The 12,306-nt window shown below is 43.0% G+C and overlaps 1 protein-coding gene across 3 annotated transcripts in view; it reads right to left on the bottom strand.

Moving 5' to 3' along the window:
• setd2 (SET domain containing 2, histone lysine methyltransferase) overlaps nt 1-12,306 on the bottom strand; it is a 122,241-nt gene that overhangs the window by 53,675 nt on the left and 56,260 nt on the right. For all 3 annotated transcript variants that reach the window (XM_073049264.1, XM_073049272.1, XM_073049281.1), the window contains exons 5-7: nt 10,833-10,961; nt 9,574-9,702; nt 3,236-3,359 (exon numbers count right to left, since the gene is read on the bottom strand). In XM_073049264.1, coding sequence (XP_072905365.1) covers nt 3,236-3,359; nt 9,574-9,702; nt 10,833-10,961 — 382 coding nt within the window. The remainder of the gene's footprint in view (nt 1-3,235; nt 3,360-9,573; nt 9,703-10,832; nt 10,962-12,306) is intronic.

Genomic DNA, 12,306 nt, shown 5'->3' with positions numbered 1-12,306 from the left:
GGTTTAGATGGGGCAGAGTTTGTTAAGTGTGTCCAGGATGGATTCCTGTCACAGTATGTTGACAGGCCGACTAGGGAGAATGCCATACTAGATCTAGTATTAGGTAACGAACCGGGTCAGGTCACAGATCTGTCAGTGGGTAAGCATCTGGGGGACAGTGATCACCGCTCCCTGACCTTTAGCATTACCATAGAAAAGGATAGAATCAGAGAGGACAGGAAAATTTTTAATTGGGGAAGGGCAAATTATGAGGCTATAAGGCTAGAACTTGCGGGTGTGAATTGGGATGATGTTTTTGCAGGGAAATGTACTATGGACATGTGGTCGATGTTTAAGGATCTCTTGCAGGATGTTAGGGATAAATTTGTCCCGGTGAGGAAGATAAAGAATGGTAGGGTGAAGGAACCATGGGTGACAAGTGAAGTGGAAAATCTAGTCAGGTGGAAGAAGGCAGCATACACGAGGTTCAGGAAGCAAGGATCAGATGGGTCTATTGAGGAATATAGGGTAGCAAGAAAGGAGCTTAAGAAGGGGCTGAGAAGGCCTTGGTGAGTAGGGTAAAGGAAAACCCCAAGGCATTCTTCAATTATGTGAAGAACAAAAGGATGACAGGAGTGGAGGTAGGACCGATTAGGGATAAAAGTGGGAAGATGTGCCTGGAGGCTGTGGAAGTGAGCGAGGTCCTCAATGAATACTTCTCTTCGGTATTCACCAATGAGAGGGAACTTGATGACGGTGAGGACAATATGAGTGGGGTTGATGTTCTGGAGCATGTTGATATTAAGGGAGAGGAAGTGTTGGAGTTGTTAAAGTACATTAGGACAGATAAGTCCCCGGGGCCTGACGGAATATTCCCCAGGCTGCTCCACAAGGCAAGGGAAGAGATTGCTGAACCTCTGGCTAGGATCTTTATGTCCTCGTTGTCCACGGGAATGGTACCGGAGGATTGGAGGGAGGCGAATGTTGTCCCCTTGTTCAAAAAAGTTAGTAGGGATAGTCCAAGTAATTATAGACCAGTGAGCCTTACATATGTAGTGGGAAAGCTGTTGGAAAAAATTCTTAGAGATAGGATCTATGGGCATTTAGAGAGTCATGGTCTGATCAGGGACAGTCAGCATGGCTTTATGAAGGGCAGATCGTGCTTAACAAGCCTGATAGAGTTCTTTGAGGAGGTGACCAGGCATATAGATGAGGGTAGTGAAGTGGATGTGATCTACATGGATTTTAGTAAGGCATTTGACAAGGTTCCACACTGTAGGCTTATTCAGAAAGTCAGAAGGCATGAGATCCAGGGAAGTTTGGCCAGGTGGATTCAGAATTGGCTTGCTTGCAGAAGGCAGAGGGTCGTGGTGGAGGGAGTACATTCAGATTGGAGGGTTGTGACTAGTGGTGTCCCACAAAGATCTGTTCTGGGACCTCTACTTTTTGTGATTTTTATTAACGATCTGCATGTGGGGGTAGAAGGGTGGGTTGGCAAGTTTGCAGATGACACAAAGGTTGGTGGTGTTGTAGATAGTGTAGAGGATTGTCGAAGATTGCAGAGAGACATTGATAGGATGCAGAAGTGGGCTGAGAAGTGGCAGATGGAGTTCAACCTGGAGAAGTGTGAGGTGGTACACTTTGGAAGGACAAACTCCAAAGAGTACAAAGTAAATGGCAGGATACTTGGTAGTGTGGAGGAGCAGAGGGATCTGGGGGTACATATCCACAAATCCCTGAAAGTTGCCTCACAGGTAGATAGGGTAGTTAAGAAAGCTTATGGGGTGTTAGCTTTCATAAGTTGAGGGATAGAGTTTAAGAGACGCGATGTAATGATGCAGCTCTATAAAACTCTAGTTAGGCCACACTTGGAGTACTGTGTCCAGTTCTGGTAGCCTCAGTATAGGAAGGATGTGGAAGTATTGGAAAGGGTACAGAGAAGATTTACCAGGATGCTGCCTGGTTTAGAGAGTATGGATTATGATCAGAGATTAAGGGAGCTAGGGCTTTACTCTTTGGAGAGAAGGAGGATGAGAGGAGACATGATAGAGGTGTACAAGATATTAAGAGAAATAGACAGAGTGGACAGCCAGCACCTCTTCCCCAGGGCACCACTGCTCAGTACAAGAGGACATGGCTTTAAGTTAAGGGGAGGGAAGTTCAAGGGGGATATTAGAGGAAGGTTTTTCACTCAGAGAGGGGTTGGTGTGTGGAATGCACTGCCTGAGTCAGTGGTGGAGGCAGATAGACTAGTGAAGTTTAAGAGACTGTTAGACAGGTATATGGAGGAATTTAAGGTGGGAGGTTATATGGGAGGCAGGGTTTGAGGGTCGGCACAACATTGTGGGCCGAAGGGCCTGCAATGTGCTGTACTATTCTATGTTCTATGTTCACCCCAAATAAGTAATCTCTTCAAGGAATTATTGAGTGGTTAAGTGCATAGAAGTGAAAGAATCATTCTTTACCAACGTTGCACATTTTGCTTCAACTCTACCAGACACAGAGTAGGACTTAGCTTCACACAGGTCTATGACCCATCAATGTTTGTTTGGCAAATTCAGTCAGGTTTCCCCAGGAACTTAAACTTACAGAATACCTACCACATCCTCACAACATTCCAACATACTCCACAGAAAAATAAGGTCTTTTTGGAGGAGCCATTGTACTGTGAGAAAATACATCTGCCAATTTTGGTATTGCAAGATCCCACAAACAGTAATACTGAGATCAGAAAAATTGCTCTCCTTCTTATCTATCAATATCATAGGATCTTTTATATACCTTTTATGGGGTTCTGGTCTCGTGTGGCATTCTACAGGTGGCACCTTTGACTGGAGCATTTTAACACTGCACAAAAATGTACAAAGTAATCTGCCCAACAATAGTTTCCTTGCCCTGCACTCAGAAGACTGAGAGCTACTGTAGTCTGGATTATATAACCATACTGTAACTCAGATACTCCAGTATCTAATATGGCAATGTTTTACATTTCTAACAGAACAAATAAGAAGTTGGGGAATTTCTTCTTAAATGAGTAAGTTTGTCAGGATATGAATTACTCTGTTTAGAAACAGTGGCAGAATCAGAATCCATACTGGCTTCTGAAAGGGAAAATTAATGTCTGACTGACAAATTTGCAAAGGCATGATCAAAAGGTACAGAAATAAGGGGATAGTTCCTTCAGTGAGCCAATGTGCACCAAATGGGGAGAGGCCAAGGCTATTTGAATCACGAGTCACAGAGATAATTTGCTCACCTCATCGTTTTTCAGTGCCATGAAATAGTAATGGATATTCTTATTGCGGGCGTACTCCTTAACTCGGGTTTTGAATTCCTTGTGGTCCAGCACTTCCCCACAGTACTCCAGCACAAAGCTATTCCTGCAAAGACAAAGACCATCTTTATTAGAACAGTATTCTATTCCCTTATCCCTCTTCCCTCACATCCAAAATCTGCAACCTTGAAATAACATTCTCCACCTGACGGAGGAGATGGTGTTCTGGAAAAGCTGAAGTCTTTGCTTGACTATGAACGTCTGTGGTTGAAGACCAAGACTTTAAAGATGATGAAAGTTGAAGGCCAAACCTTACAGTGTGGAGTTGTTTAACTTCAATCAGAAGACACCAACCAGAGAGACATAAGATCTAGGGTGACAAACAGTGCAGTGACTGAATCTCATAACAGTTGCACAGATGAATGAAAAACTTCTGACTAACAGTAGAATGAACTTACACAGACCACCCACTATAAGTAACTTCAACATGAGCTTAAGTAATGCATCAACACATTTGGGCATAGGCTCAAAGTGCGCACAACTTTACAATCACATGTAGATGGTCATTTTTGAAATGAAGGCAATATCTTTATTTTATTTACAGTTACAGCCCGGAATAGGCCATTCTGACCCTTTGAGCAAGTCCTAATCACGGGACCAATTAACCTACAAACCGGTAAGGATTTGGACTGAGGGGGGAAACCGGACGACCTAGAGAGAACCCATGCATTCCATGCGGAGAACGTACAAACTCCCCGCAGATGACATCAGAATTGAACTCTGAGCTACAAAAGCATTGCGCTAACGTGGCACCCACTGTACCTAGAATGTCATATGCAACCCACAAAAGTAATCCTGAAAGAATTGAATCATAGTCCTTTAACCTTACATTAAATTTGTTTATTATTTAAACATGTACTTAGATCTAATGAAAAACCTTTCCTGTGTACAGTTCAAAGTAAATTTATTACCAAAGTATGTATAGTATATACCACCATATATTAAACTGAGGCTCATATTCTTGCAGGCATTCACAGCAGATACAAAAAAAACGTGGTAGATTCAATGAAAAACTATACCCAAAGACAATCAATGTGCAATGACAAACTGTGCAAATACAAAAAATAATAATAAATCAAAATAATAAATAAAACACAATAACCAGTGTGAACATGAGGAAATCTGCAGATGCTGGAAATTCAAACAACACACACAAACTGCTGGAGGAACACAGCAGGCCAGGCAGCATCTATAAGGAGAAGCACTGTTGACGTTTCGGGCCGAGACCCTTTGTCAGGACGAAGGGTCTCGGCCCGAAACGTCGACAGTGCTTCTCCTTATAGATGCTGCCTGGCCTGCTGTGTTCCACCAGCATTTTGTGTGTGTTGTTACAATTACCAGTGTGGTAGGTTCCTTGAAAGTGAGTTCAGTGTTGAGGTGAGTGAAGGTATCCACACTGGTTCAGGAGCCTGACAGATGAAGGGATCACTTCATACAAATTAATTCTGGTTGTAAGTTTTCAGGATTTTGTATCTTCTGCCCGATGGGAATGCAAAGTGCAAATGTCCAGAGTGGGTAGGGTCTTTTGCGTATGCTAGTTGATTTACTGAGGCAGCGTGAAGTATAGACAAGATTACACAGAGTGAAGGTTGGTTTCATAAGATCATAAAATATAGGAGCAGAAGTAGGCCATTCGACCCATCGAGTCTGCTCCACCATTCAATCATGGGCTGATCCAATTCTTCCAGACATCCCCACTCCCCTGCTTTCACCCCATATCCTTTGATGCCCTGGCTAATCAAGAACCTATCTATCTCTGCCTTAAATGCACCCAATGACTTGGCCTCCATAGTCGCTCATGGCATCAAATTCAACAGATTTACCACCCTCTGACTAAAGTAATTTCTCTGCATCTCCGTTCTAAATGTATGTCCTGCAATCCTGAAGATGTGCCTCCTTGTCCCAGAATCCCCTACCATGGGAAATAACTTTGCCATATCTAATCTGTTCAGGCCTTTTAACATTCAGAATGTTTCTATGAGATCCCCTTATCATTGTTCTGAACTACAGGGAATACAGCTCAAGAGCTGCCAGACATTCCTCATACAGTAATCTTTCCAATGTCAGTATATATATAATATATATATAGTTATATTCAGTCAGTATATATTCCAATGTCAGTATATATATAGTTAAAATAAGGAGCCCAAACTGCACACAATACTCCAAGTGTGGTCTCACGACTGCCTTATAGAGCCTCAACATCACATCCCTGCTCTTATATTCTATAGCTCTAGAAATGGATACCAACATTGCATTTGTCTTCTTCACCACCCAACCTGGAGGTTAACCTTTAGGGTATTCTTCACAAGGACTCCCAAGTTTTGAGTTCTCTCCCCTTCTAAATAATAGTCTGCCCGTTTATTTCTTCCACCAAAGTGCATGACCATACACTTTCCAACATTGTCTTTCATTTGCCTCTTCTTTGCCCATTCGCCTAAACTATCTAAGTTTCTACAGACAACAACACACACAAAATGCTGGTAGAACACAGCAGGCTAGGCAGCAAGAGGGAGAAGCACTGTCGACGTTTCGGGCCGAGACCCTTCGTCAGGACTAACCGAAAGGAAAGACAGTAAGAGATTTGAAAGTAGTGGGGGGAGGGGGAAATGCGAAATGATAGGAGAAGACCGGAGGGGGTGGGATGAAGCTAAGAGCTGGAAAGGTGATTGGCGAAAGTGATACAGAGTTGGAGAAGGGAAAGGATCATGGGATGAGAGGCCTCAGGAAAAAGAAAGGGGGCGGGAGAAGCACCAGAGGGAGATGGAGAACAGGCAAACAACTAAATATGTCAGGGATGGGGTAAGAAGGGGAGGAGGGGCATTAACGGAAGTTAGAGAAGTCAATGTTCGTGCCATCAGGTTGGAGGCTACCCAGTTGGTATATAAGGTGTTGTTCCTCCAACCTGAGTTTGGATTCATTTTGACAATAGAGGAGGCCATGGATAGACATATCAGAATGGGAATGGGACGTGGAATTAAAATGTGTGGCTACTGGGAGATCCTGCTTTTTCTGGCGGACCGAGCGTAGGTGTTCTGCGAATTGGTCTCCCAGTCTGCGTTGAGTCTCACCAATATATAAAAGGCCACACCAGGAGCACCGGACGCAGTATACCACACCAGCCGACTCACAGGTGAAGTGTCGCCTCACCTGGAAGGACTGTCTGGGGCCCTGAATGGTGGTGAGGGAGGAAGTGTAAGGGCAGGTGTAGCACTTGTTCCGTTTACAAGGATAAGTGCCAGGAGGGAGATCGGTGGGAAGGGATGGGGGGGACGAGTGGATAAGGGAGTCGCGTAGGGAGCGATCCCTGCGAAAAGCAGAAAGAGGGGGGGAGGGAAAAATGTGTTTGGTAGTGGGATCCCGTTGGAGGTGGCAGAAGTTACGGAGAATTATACGTTGGACCTGTAGGCTGGTGGGGTGGTAGGTAAGGACAAGGGGAACCCTATCCCGAGTGGGGTGGCGGGTAGATGGGGTGAGGGCAGATGTGCGGGAAATGGGAGAGATGCGTTTGAGAGCAGAGTTGATGGTGGACGAAGGGAAGCCCCTTTGTTTAAAAAAGGAAGACATCTCCTTCCTCCTGGAAAGAAAAGCCTCATCCTGAGAGCAGATGCGGTGGAGACGGAGGAATTGTGAGAAGGGGATAGCCTTTTTGCAAGAGACAGGGTGGGAAGAGGAATAGTCCAGGTAGCTGTGAGAGTCTGTAGGTTTATAGTAGATATCAGCAGATAGGCCGTCTGCAGAGATGGAGACAGAAAGATCAAGAAAGGGGAGGGAGGTGTCGGAAATGGACTAGGTAAATTTGAGGGCAGGGTGAAAGTTGGAGGCAAAGTTAATGAAGTCAACGAGCTCAGCACGCGTGCAAGAGGCAGCGCCAATGCAGTCGGCGATGTAGCGAAGGAAAAGAGGGGGATGGATACCGGTATAGCCTTGGAAAATGGACTGTTCCACAAAGCCAACAAAAAGGCAGGCATAACTGGGACCCATATGGGTGCCCGTGGCTACACCCTTGGTTTGGAGGAAGTGGGAGGAGCCAAAGGAGAAATTATTGAGAGTAAGAACTAATTCCGCTAGACGGAGGAGAGTGATGGTAGAGGGAATTTGGTTAGGTCTGGAATCCAAAAAAAACCGAAGAGCTTCGAGACCATCTCGGTGGGGGATGGAGGTATATAGGGACTGGACGTCCCTAAGTTTCTGCAGGCTCTGTTTCCTCAACACTACCCGCTCCTCAACCAATCTTTGTATCATTGGCAAATTTAGCCACAAATCCATTAATTCCATAGTCCAAATCATGATGTGCTGTGTCTTGCGATCCTGGGTGGCGCAGCTGCCATGAAGCAAGTGGATAGGATGCATTCTATGTTGCATTGATAAATTTGGTGAGGATCAAAGGGGACAGGCAGTATTTCTTTAGTCTCCTGAGGAAGTAGAGGCACTGGTGAGCTTTCTTGGTGGTGACATCAACATTAGTTTCTTGTAAAAGTCAGGGTCACCTGACTTAAACGCTGCAGTCCTAGACACGAGTAGGGAGGGCAATCTCCTGGTTCAACTATGGTTTCCAGTGTGGGACAGAATCCTCAACACTTGCTGATAAAGTCTGTGATAGCTTTGACGTACTCATCCGGGCTAGCTGTATGCAACATAGCCGAGTCTACCAAAATAAATTAGTCACATTGAAGCTCACCTATTTTCTCAGACCAGCACAATACTACTTTCTGTTTTGCATCCTTGCGTTCCAACTTCTGTTTGTATGCAGGGAGAAAGCACACCCTGGCAGTCTGTGGGTGATGGTGGGGGGAGTGGTGGTAATTCGGTAGGCAGGTATGATGGTGTGTAGCAACAGTGAAGGCTGCTTGGGCCCTGGTGGAACAAAAGAACTTCTGGTAGTTATTTTGGTAACAGACTCAAAGTTGACCTGGTTGAAGTCACTGGGATGACGGAGAGGGCCTCTGTGCATCGTGGTTCAAGGCTGTTGACCACAGAGTACGTTCATTGAGTGCAGGCTTCATGTCTGCCTGGGATGGGATATAGACAGCTGCCATGTTAGCTGAAGTGAACTCCCATGGCATGTAGCACAGGTGACACTTCACTGTTGAATATTCCATGCTGGGTGAGAGGAACATGCCAGGACTGTTACATTCATCCAAAGACCATGAGTTGCTGTTCAGGAGAACATGAGAAACTTTCAGTTTGTATAGCAGTCAGGTGAGGCAGGTGTAAGCGATGCTTCAGTGAGACAAAGCACATAGAAGAACCTCAGCTCTTGAGATGATGGATTTCGTCCCAAGACATAGAAAATTTATTTCCCTTCATAGATGCTACCTGAGCTGCTGAGTTCCTCCAGCATTTTGTGTGTTGATCAAGATCTCCAGCATCTGTAGAATGTCTTGCATTTCAGTTCTCTTTGGTAGGTCAGTCTCACTCTGCTTCATCAACTATATTCTGAATGGCCTGGACATTAGCTGGTAGTATGCCGTTTCATCCTCACCTGCAGCCCAGCCCTCTTCCCACACATCCAATGTAAGTGCCTATGTCTGGTCAGTCCTGGAGTCGAACCACTTGGTCTGGAAGGCAAGGGATTCCTTCTGGGAAAACCTGGAATGGCTTGAGCTCACCACTGTTATCTGATATTCAGTGTTTTTCAGGAGGGCGTGCCTTCGGGGTAAAGTGCACTGAACTAACAATGCAAATATGTTTTTTTTATGTTGGGCTGTGGAGGGGTGGAACAAAAGCAAAAAGGAAACCCATAACAGCACCCAATCTGTTTATAGTTAGACATAGTGACATTAGTGGAACCCTGAATCATTTGGAGGAATGATGCACCGGGGGGAACAGGAAAGCAATGGAAAAATGGCGACATGTACACCCTATAAATCAGTTGGGTAATCGCACTGTATTTATGAATTAATTCCATTTCCTACTGATATAGAGTTAGTTAATTTTTTCGATGCAGTAACATACCATAGTTGACTTTAGCAATCTTAGGCTTGTGGTTAAAAGTGGTGGGAAGTAGGATGAGGAAGACAAAAAATCTAATGCCAAAAAAAATGGGTGCAATTGAATGTTGCATAAAGACAAAGTTGGGCTGGTCAATGATGGCTTTATGGTTGAAGAGACCACCTCAAAGTCTGAGGCCATTTGCAGCCCACAGAATAATCATTATGTTTTGAGAAAAGCCAACATCCACAGGCCTTGGGTGGAAGGAAGAAAGAAATGATAAATCGGGAATGTTTTACAGAGGTAATACGTTTAGTTTCACTCACACTGACAATTCTTTATCTGTCCTGAGGCCCCAACCTTTTCTCTCAGTCAGGATGACTTCTACATCAGCATACTGCCGTCTCTGAAACCTCCGGTTTGTACAGTACTCTCCGTGCAAGCACCTTGACGAACTGAGGACACAAGAACAAAAACATCTGATATCATTGCAAAATAACTTATCCACAGATACGCAAATTCAGCACTGCATTGAGCAGTTTGCTTCTCACTCCCCGTTAGACAAGTCCTTTGAAACTTCCATTACTTGCGTGTCACTACCTTAAATTTCTATAATGTTTTGACATAGATCACTTTGTCATTCTAAAAATGTCATGCTGTTTGGCCTGTAAATCTTCATTGGTATCTTGGGTTTAACGTTAATTTCAAAAGATAGCATTTTCCTCTCTGACACAATAACAATCATAACTTACTTTTAGTGGGCCCTTCTGCATCTAATGAAACCCTTGATTCACTATGACCTCAACTGGAAAGCCAATCTTCTCCAAAATTATAGGTCAGAATTATGCAAAGGTTCAGTCTTTGAAAAAACTAATCAACTAATCCAAAAACGACTGGAGGAACTCACTTCTTCAGTTTTTCTCCTTAAGTTTTGTTACCTCCTTTACACTGGCATTTAACTGTTATACAAACTGTGTGTAACTCAGCTTTATGAACACTAGGTACATTCAAGACTCTGGCTCTGCTGTCTTGGGTGGCTTCTCCAGTACTTCATTTGCAAGAAAGATGGGCAAGAACAGACAATACTTTTCTCATTAAAGCCTTCACAGAATCCTTCTTAGCTTATATCTTATATATGGTCTGTTATTATTAACTTTCTTCTTGCTTTTAAGTTTTCAATCTCAACATTCACATCTGATCATAGTTCATTTTTCAAAACTTTAAAATTGTGTGGCTCATTACATTCTTTTTCTAATTCTTTAACAGCTTTCAAGATCCAATAACCTGAATTACCTAATCACTAAGTATACTTAACTCATTTCTGAATGTCATACACGTCCAACACAAAGGGACTTGAATCATTATTAGGATTCTGAAGTAAACACAGAAACATGTAGGAAGATGGATGCTTTAGAGCATTTGATTATTCCCTGCATCTGGAGACAGGAGCCAACTACCAGTGCTTACAATAAATTAACTTTTTTCACAGTGACTATCTAAACAAAGGTCTCAGAATCTGTACAGACCTGGGCAAAAGAGTCAATTCTGGGCCAAAGTAGTTCCTAATCAAGAGAAAAACATTTACCATTCTATCATGAGTAATCGATTGAGGCAATCTTCACCACATGCCAGCTCTCCTCTTTCTCGATCCTCCCTTGACAGCACGCATTCACATTGCATACGCTTAATATCTCGGTGAGACTTGCTTTTCTTCCTATGAAAGAAATCAGCTTACTTAAAGATTGGGAAAGGCAATAACAAACCTGGCTAGGCAATACAAATATCTCTTAACTTTGACATTAGGACCCAAAGATAAAGGAAATAACAAAAATCATTGTGAGCAAGAACTCTCCAAACTCATTTCACATTGTTCTAGACTCCCCTTTGATTTTAAGGACCATGATTACACTAGATCCTTAATCTCCTAATTCAAATGATAACTCAATGTTCCTTTCAGACTTCTCTGCAGAAGTCTGAAGATAACAAAACAACAATAGCAGCAAGTATGATGTAAATTTACCTTTGCATGGCCTCAAACATTAATGAATAGTCTCAGGTTCTTTCAAAGACGTTATAGTGCCAACAGTGGTGAAAAATGGCTGGCCTTGATGGAAGATAGGGCAAGCCAAAAATTGCAAAAACAGAAATGATTGTAAATATTAGAATCAATTAGCATCCATGATTAGAAAACAGGTTATCGATCCTTGCCTTTGTGTCTTCAGTTAATTGTTCCAAATTATTTCCAGCATTATCTGTTTTTATTCCGAGGCTACAGGTCCCTTCTTTAATAGCAACAGTTGCTCAATCTCCACAAGCCTCGCCACTGGTAAAAACATTTTGAATATGCTCCAACCATTTATTCTACTGCTTTCCACAATATCTTCCAGATTTTGCTTTATTTCCACTGACCATTCCTGTATTTAACTTTTTCTCATCCCTCTTTCACATTACTAAAACTTCCTGACTACACACATAAAATGCTCTGGATTCCAGCATCTGCAGAACATTTGATGTTAGTAAACATCCTGTTTAGTTTGCAGAGATCATGTTCAGAATTCTAATAGCCAATCTCAACAAGACTCTAAAACTCCTTTCTTGTAACTTGCTTCTCTTCTAGCATCTCTCACTCTTCTTACCCCAATTCACCACACATCAGCCAGTCTCTCATTTTCACACATCTCCCTATTGATGTATGTACTTGCTCTGTATGCCCTTGTCTGTATCTTTCTTATTCAAGCTCCACTCTTGTATTTACGGTCTTTTCTTAATTAGCTCATTGGAAACTCTTCATGGCAATAAAAGACAGACCCTGTGGACAAAATCTAATAGATCTGGCAATTTTTTTTTTACACTATTGTAACTTAGGACCTTACTCAGAAAACCTAAAATTGAAGTTTTGAAGTTGTTGAAAGGCTGATGTACTGTCAAAACTTTTGACTCTTAAGGGCCATGGTGAAATCAAGCCAAGCCAAATCATAATTTCATCCTCTCTAAAATGACTGAGTTAGGAAACCCAAGGATAAGCAACTTAAGTCAAGCTGAAATAAGGAAAGTGAACT

Source organism: Hemitrygon akajei, chromosome 1 (genome assembly GCF_048418815.1).
Source record: "Hemitrygon akajei chromosome 1, sHemAka1.3, whole genome shotgun sequence".
NCBI lineage: Eukaryota > Metazoa > Chordata > Chondrichthyes > Myliobatiformes > Dasyatidae > Hemitrygon > Hemitrygon akajei.
Note: the sequence above shows the minus strand (reverse complement) of the source record. Positions and strands in the feature narration are given on the sequence as shown.